The 16,571-nt window shown below is 44.3% G+C and overlaps 1 protein-coding gene across 3 annotated transcripts in view; it reads left to right on the forward strand.

The window, feature by feature from the left end:
* Nucleotides 1-479: 479 nt before the first annotated feature.
* The window catches only part of capn15 (calpain 15), a 73,996-nt gene continuing 57,904 nt past the window's right edge, over nucleotides 480-16,571 (forward strand). The window contains exon 1 of one of the 3 annotated variants that reach the window (XM_039776002.1): nucleotides 480-498. Coding sequence is in view for 1 of the 3 variants with exons in the window: in XM_039776000.1 (XP_039631934.1) it covers nucleotides 16,191-16,456 (266 nt within the window). In the remaining 2 variants the exon portion in view is untranslated. Of the gene's footprint in view, nucleotides 499-1,243; nucleotides 1,518-14,794; nucleotides 16,457-16,571 lie in introns of those variants that run through there. The other 2 variants (XM_039776001.1, XM_039776000.1) reach the window with 2 other exon arrangements.

A 16,571-nucleotide genomic window follows, 5' to 3' on the forward strand; every position in this document is an offset into this window, starting at 1 on the left:
TGGTGTATATGGACACATTTCCAAGGAAGCCCGTTAGCTGGAGAGCTGCTGGCTTATTGGTTATCTGCATTTCATTATTAAGTAATGTCTGGTTAATTAAACAGGCAACAATTAAAACTTAAATGCAGCTGCTAAAAATTAAAATAGGCAATTAAAGGGTTCTGATTTGTAACAGGCCAGATAATTCAAATCCCAAGAACTGTATTGCCTTAGTAGTAAATAAATGGGTTCAAGCCACTGTGGACCTCCAGAGCTGTAATTGAGGACCTCTGATCTACAAAGTAACTAAACTTTGACGTTGATGAATGAAAGTGCTAACAAGGCCTAGAGTTAAATACCAAGTTTCATTATCAGCAAGAGCTGAGTTCTAATTAGGACACTGGCTGGAATGAAAACATGTAGCCACTGTGGCTCTCCAGGACTGTGATTGAGGATCCCTGCTCTAGATCTTTGCCCCTCACAGAAGAACAACTGAGATAGGCATATATATTTATACAGGTATGTATATAACAGAGAGAGAGACAGAGAAATGTGTGACAATCTGCTGCTTAGGTGTCAATGATCACGGTGCTACCAGCTGAGCACGGGAGTATTTAATATGTCCTCAGAGTCTGTTCCATTCCCAGATGCTGTAGATGTAAGGTAGCCATCCGATCCTTTATACTCACCCTGTGACATCTCTCAGGTTCAGAGTATGAGAAAGGAAGTGGAGATGAGCTGACTCTGGAGTTTATGATAACAGCAGCATCTCTATAATTTAAAAACCCATTGAAAAATGTATAGTAACAAGCCAGAGGCCAAATTTTAACATTAATAATTAATAAGGTTGTAAATTGTTATTGTGTAACTGAACTGAACAAAAGAGAGAGGGCTTCTTTAAAGGCTGATGCATACATCAAACTTATAGGGATAAGGAAAACGAGGAGTATGGAAGTCTATTTCCATAGGAATGTAATTCACATATATATATATATATATATATATTTTTTTTAACACCCCATGTTAGTTTTTTTTCTCCCCGTATCTCCCCATAGCCCTGATTGCATTCTAGAAATGGGAGGATTCTCTCTGACCTGGACATGTTGGCGATTGCGCACACACGGAAAAAAGTGTATATCATGACTACAATCCCCAAAAGGCTTTGCGCCTTGCTGGCGCGCCAAACCGGACGTCTCGCAGGCTAGGCTGGAGGGGAGGGGTCAAGTCGGAGGTGGAGTCTGGCACCTTATTCACAAAAGACTTTGCGCCGTTTCATGGGCGAAAGCTTGGGATAAGAAATTCCTTTTGCGTCAAATGTACAAGCCTTTTTTGCCCATAATAATGGCACTTCCTGGAATATGTGGGAGATACAAATGCGGTTTAGGAAGACTGGAGCCCAGTCCGAGCAGTTTTTTGTAAATCGGGAACAGGAGACAACAAGCCGTGCGCTGCTTCGGAGGAAAGCTAAAGCAGCCACCGCTCAGCGTCTGAACACCGGTGTAGCAGACAGCAACGGATTTGAAAAGCTTCTTGGACAGGTAAGGCTGAATAAAGTATCGTTCGTGTCGTGCAAACTTGATGCAATCTGGCGCCGCGCTCGAAACGAGACGAGTGTTTCGGCAGGACAGCAAGTGAACCGGGCTGTTAACCTTTAAGAAAGTGAAAAGCCAGTAATGTAGGAGATAATCGCTTGACACGATGTGCCCTTCGTGACTCCTTCACACGAAAGCCGGGTTCTGATATTGCAATCTTATGGAGCACCTGCCCAACTTTGAGTGACTCGAACCCTCCGAGTTGTGTAATTCTGTCAAGTGAGTCGCGTGAGGTGGACCCGCGGAGAAGTCCGATTGACGGTGCGGCTCCGTGGCGGTAGCGGCGCCGGCAGCGTCTTTCTTGGTCATTCGTTCAAAAAAGAGTCAAGTAAAGAGTACAGCCATTCACTCGTTTACCTTCCTGAATTCGTTTAGACACGGTGGGCTTCAGTAAGGAAGGAGCCCCAAATACTAAAAGGGATATTCATAGCGATGTCAGTGAAGTTTGTTGGACGGACATTGGAACCCGGAAATCTAGAGCTGTTTACTGACTTACCTATCCAAATCGACTTACAAAGGGAGTTCAATCAGATATCAGGCTGGGGATTGTTAAGAATTAAGAGTTTCAGGACAAGTGTAGGAAATTCATTATCACAAGTGAAGTGCTTTACACCAAGCAGAGAGACACACAAGTCATCGTCAATTAACCCGGCATCCAAGAGAGTCTTCAGATGCTTCTTAAACACATTGAGGCAGCCAGCAGTTCAGGTGGAGGTGGGCAGTTCATTCCACCAGCGAGGCGTGGCACATGAAAAACGATGTCTAGATGGAGATCTGATGTCATGTAGAGTTGGTATCGCAACATGCCATTCATTAGCAGACCTGAAAGGGTGAGGAATACCTCACGAGTGATACTCCAGGGGTCCCCAGCTCTGGTTCTAGGGAGTCGCAGTGGCTGCAGGTTTTCATTCTAACCCTTTTCTTATTTAGTGACCTGTATTTGCTGCTAATTAACTTCTTTTGAATTCATTTTAATTGACTCAGACCCCTTAATTGTTTTTTTTCCTTAATTAGCTGACAAACAATAATGAGATACAAAATGAGCCAAAACATGACCAGCAAACTGTGACCTTCACACAATATCTGAAAATAAAGAAAAGTGAAGGTCTCAGGAATGCTGATCTGCTCAAACCCACAAAACATTTTCACAGAGCTCTTAGAAAAGAGAAAATCAGCAATTTCGGACATGTCTGCTATTGCACAATGAGAGCAGCAACAAGCCATGGAATTAAAGAACGGGTTTAATGAACGACAAGACTCGGCACCAAATGAGGCAACTGGTGGGAGTTTGAGACCCCGACTTAGCTGGTTTTCTGTCTGCTCACTCACTTCACATTTCATTTTCAAAGAAACAAATCTTACAAAAAACAAGTCAATTACAATTAATTCAAAAGAAGTTCATTAGCGGAAAAAAAACGGTCAGTAATTAAGAAAAAGGGTTAGAATGAAAAACTACAGCCACTGCGGCCCTCCAGGAGCAGCATTTGAGACCCCTAGACTACTCTGTAGGCCTGAAAGATTTGAACTTAATGTGTGCTGCTGCAGGGTGCTGGTGTAGTGACCTGCACTTGTCCTTAGCTGGCTGGACCCAAGAATCGCCTGCAGCGGCACAGGCAGGTGTAGGGAGTTGCTGTTGTCCAAATGTCCACCGTCTGGCCCTGACGTTGTGCTGTGTCCTTTGTCGGACACAGCCTGGTCTTGTACGCAGTGAATCTGCCAGAACAAGAGATGCTGGCAATGTGGTCAGTGGTGATAGCTGGTCAAGGATCCCCACCCTGAGATTGCATACTGAAATGGTGGGTGTGAGTGATAATGAGATGAGCTGAGTAGATGGAGTTCAGTCTATGCCAAGCTGAGCCAGAGAAGGTGGTCCTTCTAGTCCGAGACTGTGCCGCCTGCTGTAGGGGTTGATGGACATCTCTGTGTGTCACCAATATAGCACTGACATGAGTACCCATAGGGTTGAGTGACAGGACCGAGTGAGGTGATGTCAAGTCCAAGTTATTTCTGTAGCACTTTTAAAACAATAAAAAGTTGACCGAACTAACATTAGAATTCAAGAGCACGTTAGAACAAAAGGAGTCAAGACAAATGCTGACGGTTAACGGCCATAAAGTAAAGTAAATAACAAAGTGTACCACCCGGCGCTTTATCATCTCATGGCAACCCTGGCACCTTTTAAAGGAATTTAAAAGTGAAACCTGTATCATTCAGGCCGAAGTCAACGGAGGACAGCAAGCTGCAGTGACGTGGGAGCGGTCGGTGGCCATTTTAGGAGCTTCTGTGAGGAAAGGGCCGCTTGAAATGGTCGGCACCAAGGGGTGTCACGTTAATGTTACAGAAGTTCATTATCGTCATCATCACTGGTTTAGCAGACAATTTTCTGGGTTTACCCAGGTTGGCCAGTTCCCCTGTAGGGAAAAAAGGGATGTGGACAATTTGTTGGTACCCCTTCGCACAAAAAGAAGACCCTGCAGTTGTTTCTGAAATAATCGGAAACTGCTAAACGTGATTGTCACCCATCATTGTTTGTTCCGTATTTAACAAAAAAAAAAATCAGACTCTGCTTTAGAAATTTGATTCAGCAGAATATTTCAAATAACAACACACATGAAAATGGCATGGACACAAATGATGGGGACCCTTAACCTCCTATTTGGTGAGCTCGCAGTCCCTGCGATTCCTGGAGCTCCGCGCGAGTCTTCTGCTCCTGGCAAACGGTCATTTGGCCCACATGTCCTGAGCAAACTGCTCCAGCTGGGTCAGCTTTGAAGGGGGTCTTCCTTCTCCAGGCGGTCTCTCCTTTGAAGTTTGTTGGGATTCAGATCAAGGCTTGCAGAAGGCCAACTTCACAACAGGCCGATGTTCTTCTCCATTCTTGGGTGCTTTTAGTTGTGTGTTTTGGCTCTTATCCTGTTGGAGGATCGGTGACCTGCAACTGAGACGGAGCCCCCTGACAACTGGACAGGATGTTTCACTCCAGAATGTCATCGTTTTATTGTTCCCGTGTCAGACGCAGCAAAGCAGCCCCAAAATATCACCAAGCTGCCTCCATGTTTCACAACAGGTGTGGCGTTCTTCTCTTTGACATAGAGCTGGTCTGACTTAACAAAAAGCTCCAGTTTTGTCTCCTCTGTCCAAAGGACATCCTCCCAGATGCATTAGGGGCTTGTCAATGCATATTGTACCAAATTCCAGTCTGGCTTTTTGATGTGGAGGCCTCCTGGATTTTCTTCCATTGAGCCCACTGACACTCACTCGCAGAGCGATGGACCCTGACCTTGCTGTTCAGCTTGTGTCTCTTTAGCTTTTTGTGTCTCACTTTCATTCTGTCCATTCTAGAGTTGATTTTCTCCTTGCGGCCTCATCTAAGGAAGTTGGCTAAAGTCCTGTGGACCTTAAATTTCTTAATAACTAGGGGGCTTCACCCCCAGCCTGCTCATAACTTCGCGTCTCTGCCACTCGTGTATATGGATTTCACTTTCACCAAACGACAAATCTTTTAATTCTCGCAGATACGCCTCTTCATTGGGAAGAAACACTACTTCTCCCTGATGGCAACACGAATTAGACGAATTACAAGTCTCTGACTTAAAGTTTAAAGCCGAACAATATCTACATACTGCTGTCATATCACCTGTGTCCATATATTCAATCTCTTTTTGCTGTTCCATTATTTCACCGAGTAATAATTTCCGTTTGTTTGCGCTAATGTGATCTTTACTATCAGTTTTTGGAGACTTTTGAATTTTCGTACTTTCATAATCTCTAACCTACTCTGCATGTGTACCACGCAAATGTTTTTGAACCTCTTTACGACGTTCTACTTTGTCTTCTATTTCCAACCCAGCTTGGGGCTGAGAGCATAGGAACTGTGTCTGACAGTAGTATTCACATGAATAAGTAGTGAGTGGACCTTTGGTGCGCCAGCCACTTCGTGTTTCTGCTGCTCACTTATGTGAATTTCACTTTCAACAAATCTTTTAATTCTCGCGGATACGCCTCCTCATTGGGAAGAAACACTATTTTTTCCCGCTGACAACATGAATATTGTATTCTGTGATGTCTTCATTGGATTCATTGTTCCAGAAGCCCTGGGGCCTCATGCATAAACGGTGCGTATGCACAGAAATGTTGCGTAAGAACGTTCAAATCGCGATGTACAGTGGGATGCAAAAGTTTGGGCAACCTTGTTAATAGTCATTATTTTCCTGTATAAATCATTGGTTGTTACGATAAAAAATGTCAGTTAAATATATCATATAGGAGACACACACAGTGATATTTGAGAAATGAAATGAAGTTTATTGGATTTACAGAAAGTGTGCAATAATTGTTCAAACAAAATCAGGCAGGTGCATAAATTTGGGCACCACAAAAAAGAAATGAAATCAATATTTAGTAGATCCGCCTTTTGCAGAAATTACAGCCTCTAAACGCTTCCTGTAGGTTCCAATGAGAGTCTGGATTGTGGTTGAAGGTATTTTGGACCATTCCTCTTTACAAAACATCTCTAGTTCATTCAGGTTTGATGGCTTCCGAGCATGGACAGCTCTCTTTAACTCACACCACAGATTTTCAATTCTATTCAGGTCTGGGGACTGAGATGGCCATTCCAGAACGTTGTACTTGTTCCTCTGCATGAATGCCTTAGTGGATTTTGAGCAGTGTTTCGGGTCGTTGTCTTGTTGAAAGATCCAGCCCCGGCGCAGCTTCAGCTTTGTCACTGATTCCTGGACATTGGTCTCCAGAATCTGCTGATACTGAGTGGAATCCATGCGTCCCTCAACTTTGACAAGATTCCCAGTCCCTGCACTGGCCACACAGCCCCACAGCATGATGGAACCACCACCATATTTTACTGTAGGTAGCAGGTGTTTTTCTTGGAATGCTGTGTTCTTTTTCCTCCATGCATAACGCCCTTGTTATGCCCAAATAACTCCATTTTAGTTTCATCAGTCCACAGCACCTTATTCCAAAATGAAGCTGGCTTGTCCAAATGTGCTTGAGCAGACCTCAAGCGGCTCTGTTTGTGCTTCCTCTGCATCACTCTCGCATACAGCATCTCCTTGTGTAAAGTGCGGCGAATGGTTGAACGATGCCCAGTGACTCCATCTGCTGCAAGATGATGTTGTAGGTCTTTGGTGCTGGTCTGTGGGTTGACTCTGACTGTTCTCACCATTCGTCGCTTCTGTCTCTCCGAAATCTTTCTTGGTCTGCCACTTCGAGCCTTAACTTGAACTGAGCCTGTGGTCTTCCATTTCCTCAATATGTTCCTAACTGTGGAAACAGACAGCTTCAATCTCTGGGACAGCTTTCTGTATCCTTCCCTAAACCATGATGGTGAACAATCTTTGTCTTCAGGTCATTTGAGAGTTGTTTTGTGACCCCCATGTTGCTACTCTTCAGAGAAAATTAAAGGAGGAGGGAAACTTACAATTGACCCCCTTAAATACTCTTTCTCATTATAGGATTAACCTGTGTATGTAGGTCAGGGGTCACTGAGCTTACCAAGCCAATTTGAGTTCCAATAATTAGTTCTAAAAGTTTGGGAATCAATAAAATGACAACGGTGCCCAAATTTATGCACCTGCCTGATTTTGTTTGAACAATTATTGCACACTTTCTGTAAATCCAATAAACTTCATTTCACTTCTCAAATATCACTGTGTGTGTCTCCTATATGATATATTTAACTGACATTTTTTATCGTAACAACCAACGATTTATACAGGAAAATAATGACTATTAACAAGGTTGCCCAAACTTTTGCATCCCACTGTATAAAACCTACACTTGGCGTAAAGCCACGCACTTTTCCACGGTACCTCATACCTTGTTGTACGCAGGTTCTCCCCTCGGTTTTGCAGACTGGCAGCACCATGTTTTTGAACCTTTTTACGACGTTCTACTTTGTCTTCTACTCTTTGTCTTTTATTTCTGAGCCCGACTGGACCTGCGAAGTTTTCAGTTCCACTCGGTCCGGGCTAATTATTACTTTCCTTATTTTCAGAATTTGCGCAACGCGCAGCTCACTCTTCTTCGCTTAGTGGTTGACGTGTCATCTAGAACATTTAAAATTATTGTCCTGATAAAATGTATAAGAGCTGAGAGTGCAGGATGTGTGTCTGCCAAAGGCATTCACACGACTGAGGTTAGATGACCGTGGTCTTGTTTGAAAACGGTTGTATGTCACCGTCTCACGGGATGTGCTTCCAGAGGTTGTAAGTATGACGTGACTTGAAAGAATCTCGCATTAAAAGTCTAAGCCTCGCGCAGGGCTGTGGAGTCGGTAGATAAATCCTTCAACTCTGACTCCTTAGTTTCCGGTACTTCTGACTCCGACTCCTCTGTATTTAATATGCTGATGCTGAAGGACGGCAACATACACGTCATTTAACTACAGCACTTTTTTTTTTTTTCTTCTTTCTTCATTGAGCTGTGAGGCGACCATAAAATTAGATTTTTTCTGTTTTGGCAACAAGCCCAGCTTGACACTGATGGCATCACCAATGTGGTGGTCTTCAAAGAATCACAGATGTACGAATGTGAAAGCAATGCTTTTGTGTGCTTGGAAGTCTTCACTACTTGGCCATCTTCTCAATTTTCACCCGGCGTTCTTGCATTGTGTGTCCTGGACTTTGTCTTGCATGCCAGTGAGCCCTCGTGATTGTCTGCTGCTCAGTCACTCCATATTTAGGGTGACATCCCGCTTGTCAGAGCTGTTCAGGGTCTTATCTTACTGGACGGGATGCGTGACCCAAGCGAAGGTGACACATAAACAGCAGTAATCTCTCCATGCGATTGTCTGTGGGGTTCTTGCTCTCCACGTCCCAGACTTGGCGCTCAGCATATGGCTCTGCTCTTCCTCTTCTCCTTCCTGTTATGGTGTTTGCTGTCACGCAATTGCCTTCTGTGATTTGCTTGACGCTCAGCAGATGCCACTGCTCTTCTTTTTCTTTCAGCCATGACACTTGGCTTTGCAATCACTTTGCTGTTATAAACTCACAACCACGGGTCACTTTGCTGAAGTTGCTGCCACCTGAAATTTTTTAAACTTCTGGACCGTTTTGGGTCACAGGCCTTCGGTCAAGACCAAGATCAGGGTTCTAGCCCAGTAATTCTCGAGTAATGGTATGACTGACAGACAGACAGACAGACAGACGGACTTAATAAATGTATTTGTGTGTGTCTGTGTGTCGGTCTGGTGGCTGTGTCTCCGTTTTATGCCATTTGGTATGGGATTTGTAAAAGCAGTGCAGTGAACCCTTCAGACTTGCTTAACCCGAGATGCCAAACGAGAGCCGGGCAATGCCAGCAGCGATAGTGTAAGGTGGCCTTCAACTGAGATGTGAAGGAACTTCTGTCCACATGTTGTTCATCTGCAAGTAAAAGAAAGACAAAAAAATCCTCTTGACTGATCTGCTAATGGCTACAGACAAGCTTGTCAACCTTGGGTTCAAGTTTAAGTGCGGTGCCAGCGTAGGTCAGCTGGGAATTGATGCATTTAACAAATTACGTCCCGAGTGAAACCTCAGACCTGAAGAGCATTTGATACTTCCTGCCATGAGTGCCGCGCGTCTTCAGTACTTCATAGTGAATGACAGAAATAAACGCACGGTTTGGTATTTTATGAAGGTTTGCAGTCTTTGTAAAATGTGAGCCCTGGCAGAAGGTGACTCCCGTGGAACTGGGCATTAAGTCTGTGAAGGGGAGCGAACAAATCTCTTTTATATAGCACCTTACCGCCATCAATTCCATACAAGTTTGCTTTATAAGTATAAACCATCTATCCATCCGTCTACTAACCCACTCGAGCGCAGGGGGACATAGCAGACAGTGCCAATCCTAACAGCACTGAGTGCAAGGCAGGAGACAACTCTGGATGGGATGCCAGTCTGCCATACAAGAGGTGCACACAGAGACGTGGGGACAATTCAGAGCCACAGATTAACGTAACGCCTGCTTCATTTGGGATGAGGGAGGAAAACCTGCAGAGACACAAAGCGAATGCCCAGACCCCACACATACGAGCCCCCTGGAGCTGTGGGACGACCGTTTGATGTCATGCATCGTTCTCATAAAGGACAACTTCTGAGCGCTTTACACTCACTTCGTCTTTATTGTTGTTTTTATTCTCCTGACACAGGAGTACGAGAAACCCCCCAAGTATGATATAAAGTTTCACTCGCTATGTATGACGGTGAGCTTTTTGAAACACCCCCCCCCATGCTCTCTAGGCTTGGAAAAAGTCTTATTTTTAGGGAATTATTGGACTGTTTGTGTAGGAACGATAAAGAGTCAGCCGATGGGCGTCTTCAGCAAAAACGATCAGGACTGTGAAGTTGTGCAGGCACATCAACTGACCCCCTAATGGGACGCAAGGGGTCAAAGTTACTCCTCCTCACAAAACTGGGGATTGGTAATATAAGCAGGTGGTGGGCCATTTTATGCTCTTTGAGGTTGCTGATGACTAATATGATTATATTCTCAATATTTGATTCTTTACCGGTGGTCCTAGCACCTCTACCAGAAGGTTTAAAAAAAAAAAATTAAAAGACAAATTCCAAACATCGGCATGTGGGCTATCATTGTAGACTCCGTCACGGTCAGCGGTTACAAATGTGAGGTTTCATTTGATTTTTGACTTTTGACTAGTGATCTGGCCCCTCGGGTCACTTGTCCCCCTCTGACAATTTCTATTACAATTGAGAACGTTTAGTCTTTAAACGCTTAAATGGAAGCACACATTTTTATACTTCAAATATGTAATGTACTTTTATGTGCCTCGTGAAGTAAATCTTTACATTTCTTATGAACACCCCAAATTAGGGCGGCCTACGCTAATTCAGACTTCTTATACTTGACTAGCTGTGCTACTCGTCTTGAGACCTCGGCGTTAACAAGTGTGCAGTGCACCGTCTATTGGAATGTATTTTGGAATGCGTGTCGTAATACAATGCATCACATTTTTCATTCCAACAAGTGGCACATCACAAACATTTGTGGAAATAAAATACATTACTACAAATGCTTATGATGCGCCATCTGCTGGAATGACGAATCTAATGCATGTGTCTCTGTTATATGCCATTTGATGTGGGATTCATTAATGCAGAGTGAATATTTGTGATGTGACATCTGTTGGAATGAAACATGTCACCCATTGTATTATTACAACTGTTTGTGATTTGCCGTCTGGAATTACTAATGCACTGCGCCTGTCTCTGTTATATGCTAATTTGGTATGGCATTCCTAAAAGCAGTGCATTAATGTTTGATGTGCCATTTGTTGGAATGACAAATGCAATGTAATATCTGTGTTATATGTCTTTTGGTATGGGGTTTATAAAAGCAGGATTAATGTTTGTGATGTGCCATCTGATGAAATGACAAATGGCATGTATTTATTACTGCAGATATTTGTGGTGTGCCATCTGTTGGAATGACAACTGCAATGCATGCATCTACTGTGTGCCATTTGGTATGGGGTTTGTAAAAGCAGGGTTAATGTTTGTGATGCACCATCTGTTGGAATGGCAGAGACATAAAAGCTGGACAGACACAGACTCTTGTCCTTGTTAAGGTGGATTCTTTCTGCTGTAGCTGTCTTGGAAGTCCTACCTGTGCCCAGGTCTTCTTACATTTTTTGCCCAATATGCTCAGTAGAGGCCCAGAATCCACAAGGAAGGTTAGCTTTTGTGTTTCTGGCCAAGCTGCTGAGGACTGAGAGGAAGAGTTGGAGAGAAGCCGTGTGCTGCAGGTGCTTGGCCGTTTTTGGAGGACTTTCCTCAAAGGCAGGGTGCTGCGGGCGGCCTTATCTTACCGAAGCACAAGCCGTCTTAATGGGGGGGCAGCTACAGAGGAAAAAAGAAAAGATGTGTTTACACGCTTACGTTACTTGCATGAAATATGAATGTGTGTCACCTGCCTCGATGCGCAGAAGGGTTTTAGCTTTCTTCTGAAGGCGCTTTCTGATACTCAAGACCTTCACAGCATCCCTTCTAGATGACTAATTCCTTAAGTGTCTAATCTTTCACTTCATCTAGTGTTTGGTGAGGGCCATTAGGGGGTGACAGACATTAAGATTGTGGGGAATCCCTGAAGACTGCAGCCAGATGATAAAGACTGGTGACTGTTACTGCTTTAACTGCTCTTAAACAATACACATTGGGAAGTTAAGGCAAAGAACATGGAGGACTCTAAGAATGTCACCACGGCAGTGGCTAAAGGACCTCAGTCCACCTTGGTGATGTTTCTCATTGCAATGCCACTCTGACAATTCTGCTTGTTCATTTTCCTTTATCATGGTGATGACGTATTGCTTGTTGGCTGGATATGTGAGTGCGAATGTCACTGTCATCCACCGGCACAGGTGACACTACTATCAGCACCCCAGACTGTCCGGCTAGGCTCCAGATGGCCAGTCCTATGGTGTATTGTGTGCCGTAGCTGTGCACTGAAGCCCCTGGCTCTCCCTGCAGAAGTAATGCAGCCATTGTGCTAAGACCAGGGTGTCCTAATCATCCTGATCCCCAAGGGTGACTTTCTGACTTTCCAGCCTTTCACGCCATGGCTGTCTTTTAGTTTTATTTTGCTTGTGACGTAAGCCATTGTAAAGTGAACAAGAAGCCACTTTTGATGAGTCAGAGAGGCGTGCTGTGCTTTGCTGTGCTGAGCTGCGGCTCAGAGGTGGGACTGACAGGAATGCACAACAGTCCCGTCGGCACAGGCAACGTCTTGTAGGCCCTTCTACGGAAGACGACAAACTGCTTCTTCTTTATTTATCGGGAAGTTTCCAAGTTAAAAAAAACAAAAAAAAAAAACCTCTTTCAGTATCATGCGGACTGGCATTTGTCCAAGGCTCACCACTCTTACTACATTCCCATTTGAAATGCCGTTTAGGTGTTAATTCCCAGTACGCTCTGCAGCTTTCAGCTGGCGTGTTCTGGGTGCGAGTCTTCCTCCACATTCACTGCATAAGTGTGCCATGCCATAGACTTGGGTGTCACTACTAGGGGACGGACATTACTATTTTTTGCTACAGTAACACCAGACTGTTGAACTCCCTCCGGTGTTTCCTGGTGTCTTTGGACCCCCCGAGTCTTCATATCCTGCTTCTTGGTGTCATCAACTGAAGGAACACACTGGTGACAGTGGAAATGTTGGGGCACTAGCCAGGTCCCCCCTTTTAAATATTTACAACGTCCAAAAATAAACAAGTGCTCAAGGGCACGTCGAATAAGAGCAAAACGTAAAACAATACAGAACTGAAAATAAACAAAGGGATTCAAGGTGTTTTCTTTGTATTTTTTTTTTTCTTAATCTACTGCTTGCTTTTTTATTTCCTCGTTTCAGTTTAAATTTGGTTAATTGTTTTCGTGTACTGTTTTCCTATAATGTGAATATATTGCTCTTTGTTTGCTAATTATTTAATTAAGCGTTTTAATGAGACCCCTGATTGGGTAATTGCCCTCAGGTGGTGTAATTGGGTCAGCCAACACCACCTAAGGGCTTTGAATACTTTTGTCAGTCACAGTTTAATGTGCCTTTGCCAGTGCTAGTCCACCGGTGCTCTGCACTACTGTAACTAAAGTACTTTCAACCACTAGATCCACTTTGCCATCATCTTTGACCACTGGGACAGCCCTCAGGTGGTATGCGCTCCACCTCTTGTGCAGATCCTACTGTGTGCCCTGGCATGGAGAGATGTCAGGGGGGCACCAGGCAAGCACAGGTGTTCCCCAAGGACCCTCTCGCCTTCTCCTCACTAGGCCCACTCATCCAGTGCTGTGATTCTCTGCTGTACCTGTCATCGTTCCAAACCACACACAGTATCAGTTAAAATCTCTGCATATCTCACTGATATTGCAACTGGGATGAAAGAACCCCATCTCCGGCTCAACCTGGCAAAGATGGACTTTCTTGTTATCCCGGCTCATCCGTCTGTTCAGAGCCCCTTCTCTGTTCAGCTTAGCTCATTATTGCTAACACCTGCCAAGTCCATACACACGTTTGGGATGGTGATCAATGATCAGCTGTACTTCAGGAGCCATGTTACTACAGCCTCTTGGTCTTAAAGATTTACTCTGTACGACACCCGCAAGATCAGACGGTATCTGACAAAGTATAGTGTGTTCCAGATCTAATTATGCAATTTTCATTACGCTATAACCTATTAAGTTTATCACATAGAAAATCACCCGAAAAATCCTGGGCCATCGAGAAGTGTATGAACTGACGAGATGAAGAATCATCTTCGTGCCAAACTGGAATCGTCCCTGCATAAATCAGTCATCCCGACGATCTGGACCACCCTGTAGAGGGCAGCAGAACTCCTGTTCCAGGCTTTGGTCTTGTCCTGTCTTGAGTACTGCAGCAGTACCTGCACCAAGCAGGTCACCAAGCAGCACGGGATTAAATGCAATGGCACGTCTGTTGTTTAACCAGCCCAGTCTCACACATGGCACTCCCGTTTTCAGATCACTACGTTACGGCACATATGAAGTTCAAAGCCCTGATGCTTTCCTACAGAGTAGTCAGTGGGTCAGCACCTGTAATGTATGGAGACACTTGTGAAGTCCTATGTTTCCTCTCGACCACTTGGGTCTGCTGATGAACTTCCTACCTCTGGGTGGTATCAAACCTCAGTCCAGACTCTTCATGTGTAGTTAGTTCTTAGTGGATGGGATGAGCTGCCCACTTCCATTCGAACTTCTGAGTCCCTCGACGTGTTAAAGAAGCGTTGGAAGGCTCTCATGTTTGGTGAATTTCTGTCTAATTGCTGTCAGGTTTTCTAACCTTGGAATGTTAACTCGCTTGTATTTTGTTCTGTGATCTTCCCTTGTGATGATCAGTTCTGCCCCCTTGTCCTGTAGCACTGATGCTCAATTCGGTTATGTTGACCTCATTTGTAAGCCGCTTTGAATGAAAGCGTCTGCTACGCAAACAAATGTAAATGCCCTTTAGTTTTTTCTCTTTATGAAAAGGATAATACATGTTGTGTTGGTACGGTAAATAAACTATACTTTACGTAGAATGAGGGATGCATCTGGGTGTCGGGTCTCGAGAATCTTTGACGAGAGTTTTAAAGCAGAGGGTCCCGACGTGCCGCCTCTTGCTGTGCTTGGCTGCAGGGCACAATGCGCGTCGCCGATGCGCGTGTCTCTCAAGGCCGAGTGCAGACGTCACGCGTCTCCATAACGCGTGCGCAGTCAGCTCTGCCGGCTCTACTGAAGAGGGCTGCGCTCCTCGCGGGATGTAGCGGCGTTTCCTAATCTCGAAGAAGAACCTATAAAGAAAAAGAAAGGCACGGCAAAAGCATCGTGTCCGTGTGACCGAACGTCTCAAGTGCTGACAACCTCTGGCGTTTTAGCGAGTCGTCTTTATAAGTACTGGAGAGCCTGTAGTCACCTACATACGAGGCCTCGGGCAAAAGTAGCGGACCCCGGCAGCGAGACGCCGACTGCACAGGACAGACGAGTCAAGAGCGTACGTAGGGAAAGTGCTTGGCGATGGCAGCCGGCGTGTGTAACAGCAGTTGGGGAAGAGTCTGCGTTATAAATAAACCAGGCAGCTGTTCATGAATTCATACTTGTGCATTGAATGCGGTGTCCGGCGAAGGGTGTGAAGAACAAGCAGGAGTGTCACCCCCAGCAGATGTGACGCATTTGAGGTATTGGCTACTGACCCGGCCATGCGGAGATAGACGGGCGCCGACAGTGCCAATGCCCATTTCTTTTACAGTCCAAAGCGTTTCGGTGAATTATCAATTTTATGGCACCAGAATATTATGCGATGGAAGTCAGGAGAAACGAACCTTTTGGTGGCCAGGGGAACAATTTTGAGTGTTGAATGTTCAAGGTTTCCAAAATCCCTCTAATGCGAAAACTGTGCCAGCTCCAGTGACTCATATTCAGTCTACAGGATGCTTCTTTCTCTCCATAGTAATGTTCGTTTTATCCAGTTCTTGACGTTTCAAAGAGTAGCATGCATTATTAAAAATGTATGAATTATAATGAAGTTGATTTTGCCTTACCAGTTTCGCATGCTGTTTTTTGAAAGCACGGATTTCTACATATTTTTTATTTTTTCCTTCAGACCGCTGTGTGGAGAAGGATTAAATCTTTTTGTCAGACACTTGTCTCTGAGTAGGATGGCTCGGGATTTTAGAAAGTGATTCGATTCACAAACGATCTAAATGTGGAAATCCTCACGCCTTTGATTAGTTAGGAAGCATAGACCTTTTTCACAATTTTAAAGGCCCATTTCATGGGGTTGTGCTTAATGTAAAGTTTGTTTTTTGTCAAAGTTAAAGAATTCACATTTTCTGAGACATTTATTTTATTCAGTGCTACTAGCCTTTGGGCAGGTAGTTATGAAACACTGACTAAATTTTCAATGCAGATAAAAATATCCTGGCAGAAGTTTCTTGAACTTCCCAGTTAACCTTTTTTTTTTTTTTTTTTTTAATTTTACCTGTGGACCATTTGGAAAACAACACGGTTATAAAATGCAGGTCAGTGGTGAAGAAACTAGCATCCCTGGCACTCTGGCATGGAATTCGAGTCCAGCTCAATATTATTTTTCTTGCTGTTTTTCACTGGCATCTAAAGATAGATGTTAGCAGAGTTGGACATCCTTTCTTGGGCACATTTAGTCACCCAGGTGCCTTTCACCCCATTCCCAGCTATTGGCCAGGAGGCCATGGGTAGCTCTGCTTCTTCGTTAACTGCAGAGACCGAGTCGGATCATGGATTTCGCAACAACAGTTTCCATTCTGGCCCATCAGTGGGTTGGCTCAGGAACAGCCATAGCAGTCCAATATGGGGTACGTCCTTTGTATCCCAACAGGCGGTGCAGTCTTCACCACGCAGGGAGAGAAGGTAAGGATGAATACTTGACCCATATGTCAGTTTTAGGTGAATTAGTGCAATGATGCTGTAGAAAGTCATTTTAAGTTTATTTACAAATTAACTTTTTTTTTCTTGAACTACCTGC

Source organism: Polypterus senegalus, chromosome 13 (genome assembly GCF_016835505.1).
Source record: "Polypterus senegalus isolate Bchr_013 chromosome 13, ASM1683550v1, whole genome shotgun sequence".
NCBI lineage: Eukaryota > Metazoa > Chordata > Cladistia > Polypteriformes > Polypteridae > Polypterus > Polypterus senegalus.